The sequence below is a fragment of the Bos indicus x Bos taurus genome, chromosome 26 (assembly GCF_003369695.1).
Source record: "Bos indicus x Bos taurus breed Angus x Brahman F1 hybrid chromosome 26, Bos_hybrid_MaternalHap_v2.0, whole genome shotgun sequence".
Taxonomy (NCBI): Eukaryota; Metazoa; Chordata; class Mammalia; order Artiodactyla; family Bovidae; genus Bos; species Bos indicus x Bos taurus.
This window is the reverse complement of record NC_040101.1, coordinates 16,015,937-16,040,716: the sequence shown is the minus strand read 5'-3', so window position 1 is coordinate 16,040,716 and position 24,780 is coordinate 16,015,937. Positions and strand designations below refer to the sequence as shown.

At 36.4% G+C, this 24,780-nt stretch overlaps 1 protein-coding gene across 5 annotated transcripts in view; it reads left to right on the top strand.

Annotated features, from left to right (window-relative positions):
• The window catches only part of ATRNL1 (attractin like 1), an 805,870-nt gene that overhangs the window by 357,592 nt on the left and 423,498 nt on the right, over positions 1 to 24,780 (top strand). For all 5 annotated transcript variants that reach the window (XM_027529449.1, XM_027529446.1, XM_027529448.1 and 2 more), the window contains one exon: positions 7,452 to 7,530. In XM_027529449.1, coding sequence (XP_027385250.1) covers positions 7,452 to 7,530 — 79 coding nt within the window. The remainder of the gene's footprint in view (positions 1 to 7,451; positions 7,531 to 24,780) is intronic.

Genomic DNA, 24,780 nt, shown 5'->3' with positions numbered 1-24,780 from the left:
CCAGCATCAGAGTCTTTTCCAATGAGTCAACTCTTCGCATGAGATGGCCAAAGTACTGGAGTTTCAGCTTTAGCATCATTCCTTCCAAAGAAATCCCAGGGCTGATCTCCTTCAGAATGGACTGGTTGGATCTCCTTGCAGTCCAAGGGACTCTCAAGAGTCTTCTCCAGCACCACAGTTCAAAAGCATCAATTCTTCAGCGCTCACCCTTCTTCACAGTCCAACTCTTGTTTATCAACCCACAAAAAAGTTTTTAGCAATTTATGTTGTGAACATATTGCTTCTCCAGTTTCACCCCCTAGGCTTTGCTGGGTTTTCATCTTTGCAAATATGATGATGGAAACAAGTAATTTTTTTTAATATGCAGATGTATTACATTCTAAGTTGATAATTTACTTTGTGAACATTTTAGTTGGTTAAGACAAAAATATCCTTCAAGGGTTAGGAAGGTGTTTTTAAAAGCTTTAAAATATATTTTCTGCAATAGTAGTAATTAAGAAGTAAATGAGTTTTTATAATATTATGTTTCTGTATTTCAAAACAATTCCCTAGTTTGTATATTTTTTTCAGAGAAATAAAAGCATCTTTTAAAAAATGTATTTAAGATAAATTTTATGATCACTTAACCTAAATTTCTATAAAATCTTGACAATATTATCTCTTTTTGCATTTGGCTGACTAGATTACCACTAGAGAGTATTTCTCTGTCGCTAAAACCGTGCTTTACAATATAACCTTACACGACACTGTGTTACTTTTCTTGAATTCTTTTTAATTTTCCCTAAATGAGAGTACCTAATGACTTCCTTATATTTTCACATTAAGAATCTTTTCCATAATGACCATTTTATGAAGGTTCAGATCAAATTATTGAAATATCTCTCCCTGAGTTCCTATGTTTCCTTTTTTTTTTTTTTTAATTCCTGTAGCTTATACACTTGCTTTTAAGAGTTTCTTTTCTTTTCTGTTTCTCCTGTTTCCATTGGGAGGATTTTTTGAAGGGTGTTTAATAGTTCCCATCTTCTAGACTGTTATACAGCAGACTTAAAAAAAAAAAAGACAGCTCAGTTACTTCCTGTACCCTTGCTTCCCTCCACAATACCTATACCAAGGAACAATCCAAGCTATTGTAAAATACAATAGAAAACAAGATATGAAAGACAGCAGCAAAACTAATTTTTATCTGACAAACTTGCTGCAATATTAGATTAAAGGATGTTTGATGTTGCCCATTAGGACCTTTGACCTAAGAAATATATTAGGGAAAAGATAATTGGAGCAGATAAACCCAGAATTTTGGTCACTTTAGATAATAATAATACAAAGTTCATTTATCATTCACTTAAAGTTCAGTGTGCAAAAGGGAACATGTGGAAGGGGCAGAGTGGTATGTAGGGCACTGTGCCACCAGTGAAATTAGACTGATGAAAATGTCATTCTTCAGGCTTTCAGGATTGTCAGTGGGTACTGGCATTTTCTAACAGTCACCAAAGTATGAGTGTAACGTTTCAATTATGCTGTCTAAGTTAAGTGTTTTCATTTGTTTGCCATTTAATAAAGTGAATACCAGCTACCCTGGTAGCTCGGATGGTAAAGCGTCTGCCTACAATGTGGGACACCTGGGTTCCATCCCTGGGTCAGGATGATCCCCTGGAGAAGGAGATGGCAACCCACTCCAGTACTGTTGCCTGGAAAATCCCATGAATTGAGGAGCCTGGTAGGCTACAGTTCATGGGGTTGCAAAGAGTCAGACATAACTAAGCAACTTCACTTTAATAAAGTGAAAGTCCTTAATTAATTGGATTTTATGTAGATTTTTAATAAGAACTGTAAGTTTTATTTGCTGTGTAGTTTAGTAGAAATAAAAAAGCTTTATGAAGTATTTACTTTGTCATAAGGATGATAATGCCAAAAAAGGCGTTCAGTTTCAGAAAAAATGATAAGATATTCAAATCAATCAACCAATTCAGTTAGTAAAGGTTTAATGATAACTACTATATTCCAGGAATTGAGATATATTTTTATTGAATTTTTAATATTTATTGGAGGTTATTAGAATATTAGAAGAAAATTTGCTTAAGCTATTTATTGATTTTACCAATTTCTCATCAGGATAATCTCTGTTTACATTTTATTACCAATCTAGTATGAGTTAACATAGAAAACATGCAGACCCCTAAAGTGTATATCTCCTCTTCTCAAGGAGAAAAAATCATTAAAACTGAAAAATTTTATACTGGCTTTCTGTATTGTTATAAAAGTAACACTCTTTACCTGTGTCATGAAATTTAGATCAGAAAGATTAAGTTCCGAATGGAGAAATTTGATAAGTCTTTACTGTCCTAAACTGAATCTTGATCATGTAACTATTCTGGAGGGGAGAATATTGTGAATTACTGGTTATCAAATATGAATACTTTTTATTGGTATTTAGCTTGTGTTTAATCATTAAATATGAATGGATTTTGGTGCTTAATACTATTGCCTACTACTGCAGACATTGTGAGAGAAACAGTTGGCAAGATGTGACGTCCGACTGAGTATAAGGGATGATAAAATTGAATGTGTTTTGACATTTTAGCTGGAAAAATAATAGACAAGGCAACATAAAGGGGAGGACTTGCAATTTAAGACTTTGATAACTTTGGCAATTTACATAAACACTTCATGACCTCAACTTTCTCATTTTTAAAATGAATATAGATCATGTGTGATTGTGGTAATGAAAGAATTAATGCATGTGAAACATGTCATGCAGTGCTTGGTACATATTACTCAGTAGATGTTAGTTCCTTTTATTATGAACGTTATTCTTGAGTTCAGTTTGTATATGGCAGATTTATCTCTTATGTTAAAATTCTTATAGGGTAGGACTTAAATTCAGATAACTAGATCCTTAGATTATATATAAATTATCCATTCTCAGTACTGTATTTCAACAGTTTCATGTTAACCTGGAAATACATGGGAAGTGTAACTGCTGTGCCAGCAATTCACACTAGAACAGGGTTTCAACAGTGTTGGAGGGTTGGGCTGGGGAAAGTCTTTTGGTGGGGAGGTGGACTGGCCTGTCTATTGTAGCATATTTATCAGCATCCACTTGTGTCCACCAACTGTTGACAACCAAAAAGGTCTCCAGCCACTGTCAAATGTGCTCTGGAAGGCAAAACTCTGCTGATTGATGACCACTGGGCTAGAGGAATCATGTGAGTGTCTTCAACTATATAAAGAAGTATTAGCATATAGAAGAAAGAAATGACTGATTCAGTGTAACCCAGAGACAGAAGCAGCACTGATTAATTAAAGTTAGAAAGGTTAATAGAAAATTTCATAGTTTGAGCTATTATCTTAAAAATAAAATGCACTAACAGAAGTCAGCATCTTCTTTGCTACCATGAATATTTAATTAGGCTCTGGGGTTCTGCTGGGAATTTCTTTCCTGGGAGGGAGTCTGAACTAAATAATCTCATGCAGTTCAGTTCAGTTCAGTCACTCAGTCGTGTCCGACTCTTTGCGACCCCATGAATCGCAGCACGCCAGGCCTCCCTGTCCATCACCAACTCCCGGAGTTCCCTCAGACTCACATCCATCGAGTCGGTGATGCCATCCAGCCATCTCATCCTCTGTCATCCCCTTCTCCTCCTGCCCCCAATCCCTCCCAGCATCAGAGTCTTTTCCAATGAGTCAACTCTTCGCATGAGGTGGCCAGAGTACTGGAGTTTCAGCTTTAGCATCATTCCTTCCAAAGAAATACCAGGGCTGATCTCCTTTAAAATGGACTGGTTGGATTTCCTTGCAGTCCAGGGGACTTTCAAGAGTCTTCTCCAACACCACAGTTCAAAAGCATCAATTCTTCGGCACTCAGCTTTCTTCACAGTCCAACTCTCACATCCATACATGACCACTGGAAAAACCACAGCCTTGACTAGACGGACCTTTGTTGGCAAAGTAATGTCTCTGCTTTTTAATATGCTATCTAGGTTGGTCATAACTTTCCTTCCAAGGAGTAAGCGTCTTTTAATTTCATGGCTGCAATTACCATCTGTAGTGATTTTGGAGCCCCAAAAAATAAAGTCTGTTTTATTTAAAATAAAGACACTGTTTCCACTGTTTACCCATTTATTTCCCATGAAGTGATGGGACCAGACGCCATGATCTTTGTTTTCTGAATGTTGAGCTTTAAGCCAACTTTTTCACTCTCCTCTTTCACTTTCATCAAGAGGCTTTTTAGTTCCTCTTCACTTTCTGCCATAAGGGTGGTATCATCTGCATATCTGACGTTATTGATGTTTCTCCTGGCAATCTTGATTCCAGCTTGTGCTTCTTCCAGCCCAACGTTTCTCATGATGTACTCTGCATATAAGTTAAATAAGCAGGGTGACAATATACATACTCCTTTTCCTATTTGGAACCAGTCTGTTGTTCCACGTCCAATTCTAACTGTTGCTTCCTGACCCGCATATAGGTTTCTCAAGAGGCAGGTCAGGTGGTCTGGTATTCCCATCTTTTTCAGAATTTTCCACAGTTTATTGTGATCCACACAGTCAAAGGCTTTGGCATAGTCAATAAAGCAAAAATAGATATTTTTTGGAACTCTCTTGCTTTTTCGATGATCCAGCAGATGTTGGCAATTTGATCTCGGGTCCTCTGCCTTTTCTAAAACCATAGGTCTCTTCTAATGATAAGATGCTCTCACTTTGGCATGTTTAATGACTTTTATTTGGAAATGATTCCAATTGAGGTCTCTGTTGAAGCCATGAGAGTGACTGACCTCTTCATCTGAGAACAAAAGTAGATAGCAACATGGTTTTGTGAACAAAATTTCAGGGATGTCCATAGTTTAAATCAAGGAATTTGGAACACAGTCTACCTTCATTGACCCCATAGTGTGTCAAGAAGGATGAAAGGAAGCCAAGAAAATAAAGTGTTCAGAAGGAAAAGAATGGTTGGCTGGTATTCTCAATTGAGAAGTAAAAGTCAGTTGATAGAGAAAAGACTAGTTTATTTAATTTTTAAAAAGTGAGGAAAGTAGTCACTAAAATGTTGCATACTTTGTAAACATTAATTATCAATACTAAGAGTTTAATTAGTATAAAAATTAGATACCAACTTATTAAGATACTAAATAAGACTAGGTTATGAGAAGATTGACATGGCAGTGGCTATGTGGACCACTTGCTCAGTCACCTAGAGAAAGCTTCAGGATTAATAAAATAAGGTTATTGCTTCTTATTTTTTAGGAGATGTGGGACTTAAGCACTTCTGAGAAATTGAATTTAGACGAAGCGAAAGGTTTATAAATATTTGGGAGAAAGACAATTATGTAAAAACCAGAAAGGCACCTCAGTGGTTGATCCTGGGGAATATGTAGAACAACTGGTTGTGAGATGGTGTGCAAGCTCAGAGTTCCTAACAGGTGGGGAGGAAAGAGTTTGAGGCTTACCTGGCTCATTTTGAATTTTTGCTCTATCACTTAAACTCACTGTATGACTGTCAGCAACTTACTTTGAACTTCTCTGAGCACTGGATTGTTCTTTTCTAAAATGAGAATAGTATATCCTGTCTGGAAATGTTCTTAGAACAGTGTGACATACCTAGCACTTATCTGGAATGTGTTCCTACTCAGTGTATCGGTGTTAGAGTTGTCTTTGTCGTCATCATTGAAAGATATTCTAAGATCTCTAAGTGAGGCAAGGAGAAAAAATATATTTAAGCAGAAAAAATATATTTAAGGATTTGACAAGAGAAGAAAGTGTCAACATTTACACTGCTTATGAGTGAATCAATTGATGAATACAACAATTGTCATTAAGAGTGAAGACCAGGGTTTTTTTGTAATGACCAATGGCCAGTGAATTTGTAGTGGCCCTATTCCACTCCCTTCTGGGTCACTGGAACAGACTCTGATGCTGGGAGGGATTGGGGGCAGGAGGAGAAGGGGACGACAGAGGATGAGATGGCTGGATGGCATCACCGACTCGATGGACGTGAGTCTGAGTGAACTCTGGGAGTTAGTGATGGACAGGGAGGCCTGGCGTGCTGCAATTCATGGGATCGCAAAGAGTTGGACACAACTGAGAGATTGAACTGCACTAAACTGGATCTTTTGATGGCATAATCTTTGACCACAGAGCAAAGGAAGAGAAAAGAAGCAGTAATGTATGGCTGGGGTTGATTAATCATATTCACATAAATCTGTTATTTTGAGATTTATCAGTCTCAAATTACTGCTAAAATGTATATTCTCCGTTATCATTGTCTATGGCATATTGTACTTCATATATATTGACCACATGTATATACATTGTAACTGAATTATTTCTTTTTTTTTTAATTTTATTTAATTTTTAAACTTTACATAATTGTATTAGTTTTGCCAAATATCAAAATGAATCCACCACAGGTATACATGTATACCTGAATTATTTCTTAATTTACACATTGGCATATACAAGGATTCTCAACTTCAGTACAACTGATGTTTTGGGTTGAATGATTCTTTGTCACGGGGGGCAGTCCTGTGCATTTCAGGATACTTAGTAGCATGCCTGGCTTACTCACTAGAGTATAGTTGTACTTCTCTCCCATTGTGATAATCAGACATGTATTTTGTTGTTCAGTTGGTAAGTCATGTCCAACTCTTTGCGATCCCGTGGACTATAGCACGCAAGGCTTCCTTGTCCTTCACCATCTCCTGGAGTTTGCTCAAACTCATGTCCATTGAGTCCGTGATGCCGTCCTACCATCTCATCCTCTGCTGTCCCCTTATCATCCTGCCCTCAGTCTTTTCCAGTAGCAGGGTCTTTTCCAGTGAGTTACTTCTTCACATCAGGTGGCCAAAAAATTGGAGCTTCAGCTTCAGCATCAGTCCTTTCAATGAATATTCAGGACTGATTTCCTTTAGGATTGACTGGTTTGATCTTGCTGTCAGAGTCTTCTCCAAAATTGCAGTTCAAAAGCAATACGTATCTAGATGTTTTTAAATGTCCCCGGTCCGGGTCAGTGGCAGACGGGAAAGGGCTAGATCATCTTCAGTTCAGAACTATAGGAATATTCTCAGATACAAGTTGGTTGCTGATAATTTAAAATGAATAAATGTGTGATCTTTAAATTTATAAAATTGCCAGAATTTATGACTCGTACCAATTCTAGATATATTTATTGCTATGTAAAACCAGCAGAATTATAAAGTTACATTCCTTCTGACAGAGAAAATCTGAGAGATAGACTCTACTGTATCTTAAGGAGTATAAATAATTTTTTCTACATGTATACCTTGATTTTACTTGAGAATGTTTTAAAAATTTCTAATTTACTCTTCTTTCTCTTGAATATTTACCAAGGCAAAGTGATTAGTTAAATATATTTAAAAATATTCTACATATTCTTTTATTATTTCATGATATATTACAAGTGTTTAAAGCAAAATTTATTTGTGTTTTATTTTCTAGTTGTTTTTTATCTTTATTATTGGTGGCTGCTGTGGTATGGAAGATCAAGCAAACATGTTGGGCTTCTCGGCGGAGAGAGGTAATAGTAATATTTACTTAATGTTTTGTTTAAAGATTCAGACAAACATATGGATCTCTAGTGCTTAATTGACATGCTCCTTTCAAATAGAGTTTTTCAAATGAATTTCATTTATTAAGATTGAACGAGTCAATCTAGCATTGTTTAAGCTTTAGAGCAAAATTTGCCACCGTCATCTTAAATCCATATCTGTAGAAGCATTGTTTAGTTGAAAGCAGTTTTTTTAAAATACTGTTAGAATTTATAGTGAATACAAATATTAGTTTTATTGATTAAATAACCTTCAATCACTTTAATTTAGGTAATTATATTATAAAAACATAATTTATTTTTATAACTCTTAAAATTTAAAGGAATGTTCTGGGCAATAAATATTAATTTTTTGGTTTGTAGCTCATAGAATTTTTTAATTTTCAAATTTTTTCCATTTCATGGGTATCTGATAATCCAAGTATGTCTGTATTGCCCCTCAATATGATACATTACTATAGCAGAATTAATCATGTGTATCTGTTATAATCTTAAAATTGATAAAAAATGTAATAGTCTTACAGAACAACAGCTTATGATATAAATATATTATACAAATATAGTTTCTTAACTTTGTATGTAATAGTTAATTGAAAAGAGCAAAGAAATATTATAATATGAGGACCCCATGTGTACAGTAGATTTATTGTTCTATGCTTTATATAATGGAAAAGCAAGTTTCTGTTTTTATTAATATTATTTCAGTCTATTACTATTAATATTAGTAGTATTAGCATTCTATTTGCTGTTGCATTGCCCAGTATATTTTTATATGTTTAATTTTGTGCAGTGATGTATAGCAAAGATATAATTGCTTACCTACTTATTTTCATATAATAAAAGATTATGTTTAAAAACAATCCAGAATATTCCAAACTATAGAATTAGTAAATAATATGAGTTCTTCTTAATTATTCTGTTTTCAAATATCCAGTGCCTACCTATGTTTGCAAACTTGAAACCACTTCCCTGCATATAAATTACTGATCCTAATTACCTCCACCTTTCTGATTTTCTGCATATGGTCAGTGCAGTGTCAGTGAGAATTTACTTGGTATGATGCTATGATAAAAAGTAATCCAATTTAAAAGGAGTTTTTAAAGTGTAAATATATAAATATTTTGCAAAAAGAGTTCTGTGTAGAAATCAAAAATCTTCTACATATGCTAGGCAATTTGTTAAGGTAAAAGTATAGATTCAGGAAGGCTAAAACAAATGAAACATAAGTGAAGCAGTTTGAAGACCTTCCATAATGGAAGAGAACAAGTGACATTTTATGCCTCTAATTCATTAAAAAAGAGGTCAGGAGCAATCAGGGAGATTGGGTTCATACTTCATTATGATTAGCAATGTTTAAGTATCTGATTTCTACAGTTTATAAAGTATAACTATATAAATATAGCATTGTGGAAAAATCAGTGTACAACTCTGCCATTAACTAGCTGGGTGAGTGCTCTAATTGAATTTGCTTTCCTCTTGTATTGCACTATATAGCTTAATCTCAGTTAGAGGTTCCTAGAACTGTAGGAATGTTTATATTTAATGACTAAAGTTTATAAGCTATTAAATATTTGAGAAAAATGTTGAGAATTGTTCATTTAATTATGAAACTTTGACACTTTTCAAAATGACAAATTATTCATTAAGCTATGACCTCAGTATAGTAATGTTTACTGCATATTATTGGATGCTCTGGTAAAATGAAACTACTTAAATTTTTAAAATATAAATATATAAAGATTTTTAAACTTTTAAATAAAAATATATAAATATATTTAATTTTTGACTGGCAGTCAAAATCTTTCAAAGTATGTGTTGCACATTTGAGAATGAAGGAAAACTAGGAAGGATGAACTTGGTTAAGGACCTCCGGACCTGTTCTGATCTGTGGTTCTAAATGTTATTGTGTCCTCTTGATAATCCGCAATTTAATGTCCTTCTTTCCAAATCTTTTAGGTAATGAGTCTTTTTAGAGTATAATAATATTTGCATTTAATTTGCTACCTCTACGAAAATTTAAAAATCTGTCCTGTTGAAGGGTCATGTCATGTTACAATATCATATGTTAAGAAATATTATGAGGAATTTTATCATTTATAATTTTATTAAGTCTTTTAAGTATAAAATTACAAATGTCTTAGAAACCACTCATATGCTGATGTCCAAAGTAAAGATGACATTATTTTGATGACTACCGGACATCTACTTAATTAGTAATTTTTGAATTATTAAAAGATTGTCATTTTGGTTTTAGAGACCCAAAGACTTTTAACTACCCAGTGGTAACAAATGTGGTAATCCCATTTATAGACTTTCTGTAAATGGAGGTTAAAATGTATTTTTATCTGTCTTTATTCAGTCATACCTAATAGATTAACACTAACATTCCCCAAAGGAAAAGACCTCAGTATTTTTTCTTTATATGGAGATGTTGCTTTCTCTAAAGCGTTAAGACTTCAGTTATTATAAACCACAAAGGATCCCTGTGAACAGTAGAATGACAATTTATCTGTAACAGTAAATGAAGGTCATTTAAAAGATTCTTCCTTTTTAGTATTTCTATAATTTTGTTACAGAAATTGTGTTATTTGATTGTCTAAATATAAGGACTGTTTTAAAATAAGTAGTATCTTTGAATATTTTAAAAATATATTGTGTTAATTAAACCAGACATACTCCTGTTTTGTTTTTAGCTATTTGAAACTTTGGGTCTCATAAACACACACATAGAATTTTGTGTTATAATTTTAATATCAGAAGCCAGTTAGTAATTTTCTGCCTTCAAATAATACCTCTTGAAATGCAGGGGCTCTTAAAAACACAAAAATGAAACTATAAAGGAGTTTAATTTTAATGTTACCTCTTCATATAAGAGCTCAAAACTCATTTCTGTGACAACTCTATTAAAAACATGAACCTTTTGTGTGTATGTGGGGGTGCTATGCTAATGAATGGATACAGTAAGTGAATATTGATCAGTGGAAATACTATTATGTATGAGAAGAATTAGTTCATTTTTATAGCTTATGCTTGTTACATAGGTCTTGAAAACCTTCATTTTCAGTGGCATATTTAATTTTAGATAGTCATTACATTACAAAAACATTTGTTAGGACCAAGTATATGTTAAAAGGAGACTTTTAAAATAGAATTGTTGTGCTTAATAATTTTCATGCTTAAACTGAAATTTGAGATTTTCAGTTCAGTTCAGTTCAGTCACTCAGTCGTGTCCGACTCTTTGTGACCCCATGAATCGCAGCACGCCAGGCCTCCCTGTCCATCACCAACTCCCGGAGTTCACTGAGACTCACGTCCATCGAGTCAGTGATGCCATCCAGCCATCTCATCCTCTGTCGTCCCCTTCTCCTCCTGCCCCCAATCCCTCCCAGCATCAGAGTCTTTTCCAATGAGTCAACTCTTCGCATGAGGTGGCCAGAGTACTGGAGTTTCAGCTTTAGCATCATTCCTTCCAAAGAAATCCCAGGGCTGATCTCCTTCAGAATGGACTGGTTGGATCTCCAGGCAGTCCAGGGTATCAAAAGGCATACACTCATTAAAATGTTATGATTACTCCTTGTAATAAAGAAATCTACTTTTATATTTGACTAACATAAGTGAAACTATTGTGCATATCTTAATAGTTAGAAGAAGTTAATTTTTTCAGTTGACACATTTATTCCCATTTATTTTGGGTGGTTTAACTGTATTATGCCTCCATTAAAATCTAACTGAAATATCTATGGAATAATAGATCCCATAAACAAAGGTAAGGTTATGTTTAATCAACTTCATAATTCTATTGGGTTTGTGTATTTGAATGATTGCGTTTCTTATACCAGGAGCTTTTATTTCTGTCATTCTCTTTACTGTTCTTTAAAGGATAAAAATATATTATTATAGATCATTATCACATTATTTGCTTGTCTTTCATAGGATGATAATGCATCTCTAATGCTTGAAAATGAATAAGAACAATATTGGGGATAAGACAGTGTCCACTGAGTAATTGATCTTTTGTTCATGTTGCTCTATTTTCCTACACATTTCACAATCACACAGCATAGACCCTAAATTAGAATTTAACACAATCTACCTGAAATTTGAGTTAGAAATAATAAACTGAAACTCATAAATAGAATCTAGTAGCTCTGAGTAACAAACTAATTATTTTCTCTGTATCTGTTCTAGGTCACAAAAAAATACCCAGAGAAAAATTAATATCATTGTTAAACTTTACTAAAGACATGTCATGAATAAATAATTTATGATAAAATTATCTCTGAGAGGGTACATTTGCAGTAAATGTGTTCTCATCTAAATATTATTAATGCAATGAATCAATGTTTACAAAGTAAGTTGCTCTACCTCTTTGGAAATACATCCAATTTATTTAGAGAGAGGAGAGTGGACATAGAGTGAAGAAAGTAATGAGAACATATTATTTGGGGGTGGAAAAGTTAAAATTAATTAGTTAGGTACTCTACAAAACTTCTTACAGAATTTCTTGGTACTTTAAGAATTTGCATTTTACTTTTAATAGTCAAAGATTCCAGTATCTAGATAAAACTTTCCATGAAACATGTTCCTTTGTCAAAAAAGCAACAAGCTTTAAAATCGTTATTAAATAATGAGCTCATGTAATGTCCATCTGTACAGTTAATGGCCTTAGTATTACTTTATATTTACTTAACATTTACTCTAACACTGTGATACAAATAAATCCTTATTTGAGGTAACATAAAGAAAGACCATTGCCTATTAATTATGGTTCTCTTGCCACTAAGAGTATTTGTTTTATACTTATTCAAAGGACTCTTAAATAATTACTTAGATATAGATTTTATTATATATCATCACATGTATTCATTGAACAGAAAGTAGAAGCAAAATAAATTGGTCAAGCTATTACCAAAACTTGTTCACATTCATAGTTCAGTTTTTCATAAATCACTTTTTGACTTAAAAAATGTTTTGTGTATTTCACATAATATTATTGACTAGAATAATCAAGTTTGTGTCTGTACAAACAATGACAACTATATCATAACTGCCATCTGGCCAGTATTGGTTGTACAGTTTCATTGATTGTAAGACACATCAGACTTGAGAGATATTAAAATGTGAAAACAATGTCTTAGAGTCAATAGAATATGGTAGGGCCTACTTTATAAGGTTTATGGTACTAAACAAGTTAATATGGGCTGAATACCTCACTGCCTATTACTTACCAGACTGCAACAAAAGTTAGCTATGGTTGTTGAGATGTAAAATAAATAATGACTAGTGTTATATTATGCATTCATATTAATAACAGCAGCTCCTGTATATCTAGGATTATTTTCCTCTTCCATATCCACTTTGACACAGGGGTTATCAATCTAGCAGGTACTTTGGAATCACCTGTAGATCTTAAAAAATATATTTATGTATCCCTGAGTGTCACTCCAGTACTCTACCGCCACCTGATTCATAAATCAAAATTTCTTTGAGTCTCAGCTTGATGTATCTATTTTATGCCCATAATTGATTATAATATGCACCATTAGCACTGAACTTCTCCTCTTAGAGAGATAGAAAAACATTGAAGGGTTTTCTACAGAAGAGGTAAGTGATTTGAGTTAAAAGGATGTGCTTCTAAACTGATAATTCCACTGTTGTGTTGACACTAAATTATAGACAGACCCTTTAGACACAGGGAGACTAGTAAGTAGGTTATTACCATACCTTGTGAGAGATGATGATAGCTCAGATCAAGAGGTGGCAGTATATATGGCAAGAAGTGATTGGATTATGAGTACTTCTTGAACATAATAACTGGATTAGATGAATGGGGTGGTGTAGAAAGAAATAAACCAACCATGACTTCAAAGGATTATAAAAACAAGTGTGACTTCAAGGTTTTTGTCTGAGCAACTGTAAAGATAAAGTTGCCATCAACTGAGATGGAGTTGATTGCAAGTAAAATGGGTTTGATGATATGAGTTCATTTTTTCATGTTAAGTTTGACAGTTCAATTTTACATGTTACATTGGATATATAATTAGACAAGTCAAGGAAGCAGAAGTTGATTCTGGATGAGGAAATAGATGTGGACAGGAGAGACAAATTTGGGAATCTCAGAATATAGATATAGAGAGCAAATAAAATCATGAGACTGGATGATATCACCAAGAGAGGAGAGTTAAGCCCTGAGGCATACAAATATATTGTTATAAACTGACTGTGTTCATTCACAGATTAATATTTGGGGCTCTGAACCCCAACGTGATGGTATTTGGAGGGTAGGTCTTCGGAAGGTATTTAAATTTACATGAGGTTGGTACAGTTGTGATGGGAATAGTCCCCTTATGAAAAAGAAAGAGACACAAGAGCACTGTCTTTCTGCTAGTACACAGAGGTCTGTTACACCTTTCTAGCACCCTCTTCACAAAATAGATGAGTTAATCAAGAGAGGTATGAACCATTCTTCCTACTAGCAGCTCTGGAGCAGTAGCATAGAAATTTTGCCTAGGATGACAGGTGGTTGTAAGAAGGGAGAGCTTAAAAGTGTCTCTTTAAGTGAAGTGACTTTATTTGGAACAAATTATAGGTAAATTTAACCCTAAAGCTTCTCTTGAAAATGGAGATTGTGGTGGTAATCAATAGACGAGACTAATTTCTCCATGAGACCAAAAAGCTAAGTCATAAATCATCTAGAAATTTACTAGAAAGATCCAGGGCTATATAACATGACAAAGATCCCTCCTAGGGCTGTAAAAAACATCAAAGCACTGGTCTCAAATATTATCCCTACGTGCATGCTCAGTCACTTCAGTCGTGTACGACTCTTTTCAACCATATGAACTGTAGCCCACTAGGCTCCTCTGTCCATGGGCTTCTCCAGGCAAGAATACTAGAGTGGGTTTCCATGCCCTCCTCCAGGGGATCTTCCCAACCCATGGATAGAACCCATGGCTTCTGCACTGCAGGCTGATTCTTTACCCACTGAGCCACATGGGAAGCCATTTTCCCTACAGTGGGCCCCAAATTAAGTGGATCAGATTACAAAGCAATTTAAGCCCTAGAGCATTATCAGAAGCAATAATCAGGCATTAATTCATGAGGCTCATGGATCAGATGAGATCAGATCAATCGCTCAGTCGTGTCCGACTCTTTGTGACCCCATGAATCGCAGCACGCCAGGCCTCCCTGTCCATCACCAACTCCCGGAGTTCACTCAGACTCACATCCATCAAGTCAGTGATGCCATCCAGCCATCTCATCCTCTGTCGTCCCCTTCTCCTCTTGCCCCCAATCCCTCCCAGCATCAGAGTCTTTTCCAATGAGTCAACTCTTCGCACGAGGTGGCCAAAGTCCTGGAGTTTCAGCTTTAGCATCATTCCTTCCAAAGAAATCCCAGGGCTGATCTCCTTTAAAATGGACTGGTTGGATCTCCTTGCAGTCCAAGGGACTCTCAAGAGTCTTCTCCAACACCACAGTTCAAAAGCACCAATTCTTCGGCGCTCAGCTTTCTTCACAGTCCAACTCTCACATCCATACATGACCACAGGAAAAACCATAGCCTTGACTAGACGGACCTTTGTTGGCAAAGTAATGTCTCTGCTTTTGAATATGCTATCTAGGTTGGTCATAACTTTCCTTCCAAGGAGTAAGCGTCTTTTAATTTCATGGCTGCAGTCACCATCTGCAGTGGTTTTGGAGCCCAGAAAAATAAAGTCTGAAACTATTTCCACTGTTTTCCCATCTATTTCCCATGAAGTGATGGGACCAGATGCCATGATCTTCGTTTTCTGAATGTTGAGCTTTACGCCAACTTTTTCACTCTCCACTTTCACTTTCATCAAGAGGCTTTTTAGTTCCTCTTCACTTTCTGCCATAAGGGGTGTCATCTGCATATCTGAGGTTATTGATATTTCTCCGAGCAATCTTGATTCCAGCTTGTGCTTCTTCCAGACCAGCGTTTCTCATGATGTACTCTGCATAGAAGTTAAATAAACAGGGTGACAATATACAGCCTTGACGAACTCCTTTTCCTATTTGGAACCAGTCTGTTGTTCCATGTCCAGTTCTAACTCTTGCTTTCTGACCTGCATACAAATTTCTCAAGAGGCAGATCAGGTGGTCTGGTATTCCCATCTCTCAGAATTTTCCACAGTTTATTGTGATCCACACAGTCAAAGGCTTTGGCATAGTCAATAAAGCAGAAATAGATGTTTTTCTGGAACTCTCTTGCTTTTTCCATGATCCAGCGGATGTTGGCAATTTGATCTCTGGTTCCTCTGCCTTTTCTAAAACCAGCTTGAACATCAGGAAGTTCATGGTTCACATATTGCTGAAGCCTGGCTTGGAGAATTTTGAGCATTACTTTACTAGTGTGTGAGATGAGTGCAATTGTGTGGTAGTTTGAGCATTCTTTGGCATTGCCTTTCTTTGGGATTGGAATGAAAACTGACCTTTTCCAGTCCTGTGGCCACTGCTAGTTTTCCTAATGTGCTGGCATATTGAGTGCAGCACTTTCACAGCATCATCTTTCAGGATTTGGAATAGCTCAACTGGAATTCTATCACCTCCACTAGCTTTGTTTGTAGTGATGCTTTCTAAGGCCCACTTGACTTCACATTCCAGGATGTCTGGCTCTAGGTCAGTGATCACACCATCGTGATTATCTTGGTCATGAAGATCTTTTTTGTACAGTTCTTCTGTGTATTCTTGCCATCTCTTCTTAATATCTTCTGCTTCTGTTAGGTCCATACCATTTCAGTCCTTTATCAAGTCCATCTTTGCATGAAATGTTCCTTTGGTATCTCTGATTTTCTTGAAGAGATCTCTAGTCTTTCCCATTCTGCTGTTCTCCTCTATTTCTTTGCATTGATCGCTGAAGAAGGCTTTCTTATCTCTTCTTGCTATTCTTTGGAATTCTGCATTCAGATGTTTATGTCTTTCCATTTCTCCTTTGCTTTTCACTTCTCTCCTTTCCACAGCTATTTGTAAGGCCTCCCCAGACAGCCATTTTGCTTTTTTGCATTTCTTTTCCATGGGGATGGTCTTGATCCCTGTCTCCAGTACAGTGTCACGAACCTCATTCCATAGCTCATCAGGCACTCTATCTATCAGATCTAGGCCCTTAAATCTATTTCTCACTTCCACTGTATAACCATAAGGGATTTGATTTAGGTCATACCTGAATGGTCTAGTGGTTTTCCCTACTTTCTTCAATTTAAGTCTGAATTTGGCAATAAGGAGTTCATGATCTGAGCCACAGTCAGCTCCTGGTCTTGTTTTTGCTGACTGTATAGAGCTTCTCCATCTTTGGCTGCAAAGAATATAATCAATCTGATTTAGGTGTTGACCATCTGGTGATGTCCATGTATACAGTCTTCTCTTGTGTTGTTGGAAGATGATGAAAATGACCAGTGCATTTTCTTGGCAAAACTCTATTAGTCTTTGCCCTGCTTCATTCCATATTCCAAGGCGAAATTTGCCTGTTACTTCAGGTGTTTCTTGACTTCCTACTTTTGCATTCCAGTCCCCTGTAATGAAAAGGACATCTTTTTTGGGTGTTAGTTCTAAAAGGTCTTGTAGGTCTTCATAGAACCATTCAACTTCAGCTTCTTCAGCATTACTGGTTGGGGCATAGACTTGGATTACTGTGATATTGAATGGTTTGCCTTCGAAACAAACAGAGATCATTCTGTAATACCAAAGACAGCAGGTAGCTAAAAAGAAAAATCTAGAAAGAAGCAGTCAAAGAGAGCCGTGATCAAACCACTGTAATCTCAGGTGACTGCACAGGCCCAAAGCTCCAATCTCTGGAACAAGGTCACAGGCTGCACTGCAGAGAAAATAGGCTTCATTCAAATAGCCCGACATTGTTACTGCACAAACAAGCTTGTAAAAACATCAAGTGTTGGGTATGTTGGGTAGGGGGCGGGAAAAGAATCACTATCCAGAGTTGCTGCAGTCTATTACCTAAAATGTCAGTGTTTTTCAACAAAAAATTATCAGCTGTTCAAAGAAAGATGGCTTTGCAGTGCATACACAGGACAAATAGCAGGCAACAGAACCTGCTGAGAGAACTCTGCAGTTAAATTTCACTGACAAAGACTTCAGAGCAGCCAATGTAAATATGTCCACAGAACTAAGGAAACAGTGATTAAAGAAGGACAGGAAAGGAGGATGGAAATACCTCATTGCATAGAGAATACCAATAACAAGACAAAATTATAAGAAAAAAAAAGAGAACCTAATGGAAAATCAGAATTGAAAAATACAGATTGGACGTAAGGAAAATTATAAGCTTTTTATCTGAAAAGGAAACCATAAACAAAACAAATAAAAAAATATTCTACAGATTAGGGGAAATATATGTAAATAATATGAACCACAAAGGCTTAATTTCCAAAATATATAAGTAGTCCATGAATCTCAATAACAATAACAAATAAAACAACCCAATCAAAAAATGAGCAGAAGACCTAAACAGACATTTCTCCAAAGACATGTAGATGACCAAAGACATGAAAACATGTTCAACATCATTAATTATAAGGAGATGAAAATCAGAACTACAATGAGGTACTACCTCACACCAATCAGAGTGGCCATTATTTAAAAAAATATATAAATAGCAAATGCTGGAGAGGGTGTAGATAAAAGGGAACCCTCCTACACTGTGGACTGGAATGTAAATTGGTACAGCCACTATGGAGAACAGCATGGAGGTTCCTTAAAAATCTAAAAATAGAGCTACCATATGATCCAGCAGTTCCACTCCTATGCCTGTATCTAAAGAAAACTATAATTCAAAAATATACACACGTCCTTGTGTTCATAGCAGCAATTTTTACAATAGTCAGATAACCTTAATGTCCATTGACAGATGAATGGTTATAGACAATATGGTATACATAGGCAATGTAAAATTACTCAGCATGAAAAAGAATGAAGTAATGCCCTTTGCTTCCGTGGTGGCTCAGAGGATAAAGCATCTCCCTGCAATGCAGGAGACCCGGGTTCGATTCCTGGGTTGGGAAGATCCCCTGGAGAAGGAAATGGCAACCCAGTCCAGTATCCTTGCCTGGAGAATCCCATGGACAGAGGAACCTGGTGGGCTGCAGTCCACAGGGTCACAAAGAGTCGGACACGACTGAGCGACTTCACTCACTCAAATCCCATGGACAGAGGAGCATGGCGGGCTGCAGTCCACAGGGTCACAAAGAGTCGATGAGCGACTTCACGCACACAGTGCCCTTTGCAGCAGCATAAATGGACCTAGAGATGTTCCTACTCGGTGAAGTAAGTCAGAGAAGGCAAATAACACATGGTATCACTTATATGTGGAATCCAAAATAGGGCACTAGTGACCTTCTTTATGAAGCAGAAACAGACTCACAGACGTAGAAAACAAACTTATAGTTACCGGAGTGTTTGGGGGAGGGATAAATTAGGAATTTGAGATTCACAAATACAAACTACTACATATTAATATAGAATAGATAAACTACAAGATCTTACTGTATAACACAGGGAAGTACATTTAGTGTCCTACAATAAGCCATAATAGAAAAGAATATGAAGCAAAACAAGCAAAAAATCTTGAGAGGAATGAAAACGAAAACATGATATTCTGAAACTTACGGGACAAAGCGGAAGCAGTGCTCAGGGGGAAATATATAGCTGCACGTGCAAATGTTAAAAAGAAATTCAATCCGTAGCTTAACCTTCCACGTTAAGGTACTTAGAAGAACAAACTAAATGTAGAGGTAGCAGAAAATGAAGGAAATAATAAAGACTAGAGGAAAAATTAATGCAATCGAGAACAGAAAATGAAATACAAAATCAGTGAAGACAAAATTGGTTCTTTGGAAGATCAATAAAATTGACAAAAAAGCTCACTAGGTAAGAATAAAAGAAGATTCAAATCACTAAAACTGGACGTGAATGAGGCAATATTATGACTGACCTTCTGGAAATACAAGGCATCCAAAGGTATGTTCTGAACGTCTGTATGCCAACAAACTAGATAATTTAGCTGAAATGGAAAACTCCTAGAAATGCATAAACTGTCAAAACAAATTCAGTGAAGACATATAAAATCTGAATCATGTAGCAAACAGAAGGATTGCATTAGTAAGTTCAAAATTTCCCACTAGATAGATCAATGTCATGTCTGTAACCAGCACATATAGTGCCCAGACCTTTCTTTCTAATACAGTTCTTAGATGAAAGGAACTAGGGTGTTTTTAAGAATTGGCCAATTCTAAGACTGGGACAGGGAATATAAAAATTGAGTTTGGAGGTTTTTGTAGTGCCAAAATGTTAGGAATTGTTCAAACACACACCCACATAAACACTACAATGATGTGAGTACGTCAAAGGAACAGTAGAGCCACCAGCAACAATTCCCATGATCATACAGGAACAATTTGAACAGTAAAGTAATGTTTCATTATAATCAGGTATATAAAATAAATATCAATGAGCCCATACTGATAAAAAGTTATTAAATAAATTAATAAATGGGGCAGAACTGATGTTGTCCCATGAAGAAGAATGCAAAATAATTTTATGTAGGTACTTTGCCCCTAACTGGATCCTCCTTAAGTGTGAGATAAACATAGTGAGTCCTTGCAAAGAACACAGTAAGGAATAGGGTAAAAAAAGTAGAACTGAGTCACATTGCAGCAGAGAATACTGGCAAACACTCCCTTAACCAGGTGGTCAAGGTCAACATCAACAAAGATTTGTCATGGTGATGTGTGCTATGTGCTAAGTCGCTTCAGTCGTGTCCAACTCTTTGTGACCCTGTGGACTGTAGCCCTCCAGTCAGGGTGACAGTATGTAGTAGCTCTGATATGATATAATAAGAAAGGTTTTTTATCTTTGTCGTCTTCCTCCCCAAAACCTATGCCTCTGATCGGATCATGAGTGCAACATTAGGTCAGTCCTAGCTGAGGAACAATACTTGATTCTAAAAAAATACTTGATTAGTACTTATCAAACCCTTAGGAGATACAACTATTAAACGTAATGTGATGTCCTAAAAAGGGTCTTGAAACATCAAGAAAGATACTAGTTTAGAAAGGAAGAGACCTGAATAAAATAATGGACTTTAGCTAATAATTATTAACCAAATAAATATTGGTTCATTAATTGCACAAATATACCATATGAATGCAAACTGATGCTAATAAGAGCAACTGGGTATGGGACATACTGAAACTCTCTGGAAAAAAAGAAATCTTTGCAATTTTTCTACAAATCTAAAACTATTACAAAATGAAGTGTTGTTTTTTTTTTTAATTTCACAAATTTCACAAAAATCTATGTTCAGATTGCTTAGCTGGTGAATCCTATAAAACATTTAAAGAATTAGTACCAATCCTTTGCAAACTCTTCCAAAAACCAGAATGGAAGGAACACTTCCTAAGTCAGTTTGTGAGACCAATATTATCCTAATACCAAATGCAGACTACAGCATCACAGGACAAGCACAGACTGATATCCATTGTGATCCTCAAGATCATGCTAACAAACTGATACCAACAACCCAAAGAATTATATTCTGTGGCTAGGAGACTGGTTTGGCATCTGAGAATCAGTCAATACAATACACCAAATAAAGAAAATTAAGGACATTGATCACATGAGAATTTCAATAGAGGGTCGAAAAAGCCAAACCCTGTATTAGAAAAAAATGAAGTACTGATAGATGCTACAATAATAGATGAACCTTGACAGCATTAGGCAAATCTGTAGAGACAGAAAGTAATTTCATGGTTTCCTTGGGCTGGGAGGTCACTGGTTTTTGAGGAGTAGGAGTGGCGGTTGGATAGCAGGTGGTTACTAATAGGTATAGAGTTTCTTTTTGTGTCATTGGGAATATTTAAATTAGATTGGTGTTGATTGTTGCACAGCTCTGTGACTGTACTAAGTACCATTTAATTTATACTTTAAAAGGGTTAATTGTCTTGTGTATGAATATCTCAAAATAGCTGTTAGAAAAAGAGGAGGTGTGATAGGAGAAGGAAGAGAGAACTTAAAACACAAAGTGTAGCTAATTGTTTTGTGGAAAACTGTTTATTTTGTATTGGGGTATAGCCAATTTACAATATTGTGATAGTTTCAGGTTAATAGACTCAGCCACACATGTACATGTATCCACTCTCCCCCAACCCCCCTCCCATCCAGGGTGCCATATCACACCGAGCAGAGTTCATGGTGCTGTACAGTAGGTCTTTGTTGGTTCTCCATTTTTAGTATAGCAGTGTGTACGTGAAGAGGGTTTTGGCTTCAGTGGGACCCTTGTACCTGTAGAGTGTATATATTTTACACTCGTGAGTTTTGTTCTGGGGAAATTTATGTTCAGTGAGTGCTTCAGGCTAAAGCTAATCCTCCTACTTCTACACTGTATGCTCATTAAATCACAGATAAGGTAACCATATAGTTGACTGAACTTAATTGAACTTAAAAAAAAGCCACACATGTACATGGTTATTTAATTTTGGTGTTGTATAACGTAAATGATTTGCTGCCTGCTGCATAGCATGGGGTCACAAACAGTCTGACAGGACTGAACAGTGAACACAACAACAACGCAAATGGAGTCTTCATTAATTTAATAAGTAGAGCAAAGCAAGGAAATTACATTTTATATTTGAAATCCAAGATCGATGCTTCTTATTGACTATCATTTACATGGGTCAGTATTAGAGGAAACAAACTAAAGTAGAAATCCATTTTTGTTTTGTATTAACACCTACTACGTGACTAGGATTCCCTAATAGCTCAGTTGGTAAAGAATCCACCTGCAATGCAGGAGACCCCGGTTTGATTCCTAGATCGGGAAGATTCCCTGGAGAAGGAATAGGCTACCCACTCCAATATTCTTGGGCTTCCTTTGTGGCTCAGCTGGTAAAGAATCTGCCTGCAATGCTGGAGACCTGGGTTTAATCCCTGGGTTGGGAATATCCCCTGAAGAAGGGAAAGGCTACCCACTCCAGTATTCTGGCCTGGAGAATTCCATGGACCATATTCCATGACTGAATTCCATGGACTGTAAGTCCATGGGGTCGCAAAGAGTCAGACACGATTGAGTAACTTGCACTTTCACTTTGAGATGACTAGGATGGGCTCCCCGATAGCTCAGTTGGTAAAGAATCTGCCTGCAATGCAGGAGACCCCAGTTCGATTCCTGGGTTGGGAAGATCCCCTGGAGAAGGGATAGGCTACCCCTCCAGTATACTTGGGGTTCCCTTGTGGCTCAGCTGGTAAAGAATCTGCCTGCAATGCAGGAGACCCCAGTTCGATTCCTGGGTTGGGAAGATCCCCTGGAGAAGGGATAGGCTACCCACTCCAGTATACTTGGGGTTCCCTTGTGGCTCAGCTGGTGAAGAATCTGCCTGCAATGCAGGTGACCCCAGTTCGATCCCCTGGAGAAGGGAAAGGTGACTAAGCACTAGTATGTTCCCTCTTAACATAAAAATACCTGGTTACTAAAAGAATTTTTCTTTTATTAGAATTTGCATTGCCCTTGCTAAAATAATATCTTTTGCAAAGTAGCAGTTTATGATCTTTTGTTTTCCATAAATTATTGTGGAATGATGGACATAGCCTTTTTCTGAATTGTATTAAAAGTTGAGTGTGTAGGAGATAATGTTGCCATCATTCTATATTATCATCATTCATATTTTAAAAATTCTTTAAAATAAGGAATTGTTCCATATAAGAATATTCCATAATTTTCACATCTGTGTTTGAAAATCCCTCCACCTGGCTCCTGGGGCTTCCCAGGTGGCACTAGTGGTAAAGAACCCTCCTGCCAATGCAGGAGGCGGGTTGATCCCTGGGTCAGGAAGATCCTCTGGAGGAGGGCACAGCAGCCCACTCCAGTATTCTTGTGTGGAGGACAGAGGAGCCTGGTGGGCTGCAGTCTTTAGGGTCACCAAGAGTCCGGATGTGACTGAAGTGACTTACCCTGCATGCATGCCCACCTCCTACCTCCTTCCTACACCCTCCCCCTTGCCACTGCACACTATTTTGATAGCTGTATATTATTAGTACTTGGGCATTTATATATACATTTAAGCCTAATTCATAATTAAGCAGTTTGTATAATTTTATGAGCTAAAATTTCTTCTCTTTGTGAACTTTAAAAATACATTTTACTGATTCTAATTAGAAAGAATTGGCTTCCAGCAAAACATTTATGTTCTGACTGAATATAGTTACTGTAATGCATTACGTATTGCTTGTCCAAAAGTAGTTTAGTTACCTAACAGCATATAGTTATCTCTGTCATGTGCTTAGTATTTTTATTTCAAAATAAAAGTGCTTTTATTAATAATATCAGCACCCTGAAAAATTGTGGGTTTTTTTCCTATTAATTCAACCATATTAAAAGGAACATGAAAACAGTAATAAATTGAAACAATTGATACTGGGCACCTCCATCACGGGTAATGGTTTATGGTAAATTGTTGTTGCTGTTCAGTCACTAAGTTGTATTTGACTCTTTGCACCTCCGTATATTGTAGCATGCCAGGCTTCCTGTCCTTCACTATCTCCCAGAGTTTGCTCAAACTCATGTCTTGAGTTACTAATGCTATCTAACTATCTCATTTTCTGCCGTCCACTTCCCCTTTTGCCTTCAGTCTTTCCCATCATTAGGATCTTTTCCAGTGAGTTGGCTCTTCACATCAGGTGGCCAAAATATTGGAGTTTCAGCTTCAGCATCAGCCCTTCCAGTGAATATTCAGGGTTGATTTCCTTTGGGATTGATCCATTTGATCTTGCTGTCTACAGGACTCTTAAGAGTCTTCTTCAGCACCACAATTCAAAAGCATCGATTCTTCGACACTCAGCCTTCCTTTTGGACCAACTCTTATATCCGTACTTGGCTGCTGGAAAAACCAAAGCTTTGACTATATGGATCTGTATTGGCAACGTGATGTCTTTGCTTTTGAATACACTAAGTTTGTCATAACTTTCCTTCCAAGGATTAAGCTGTAAGGAAGTTTAATTGCTGTCATCACCATCGGCAGTGATTTCAGAGCTCACGAAAATAAGATCTATCACTACTTCCACCTTTTCTCCATCTTTTTGCCCTGAAGTGATGGGACCAGATAACATGATCTTAGTTTTTTGGAATGGTTAAGTTTCAAGCCCGCTTTTTCACTCTGTTCTTTCACCCTCATCAAGAGGCTCTTTGGTTCCTCTTCA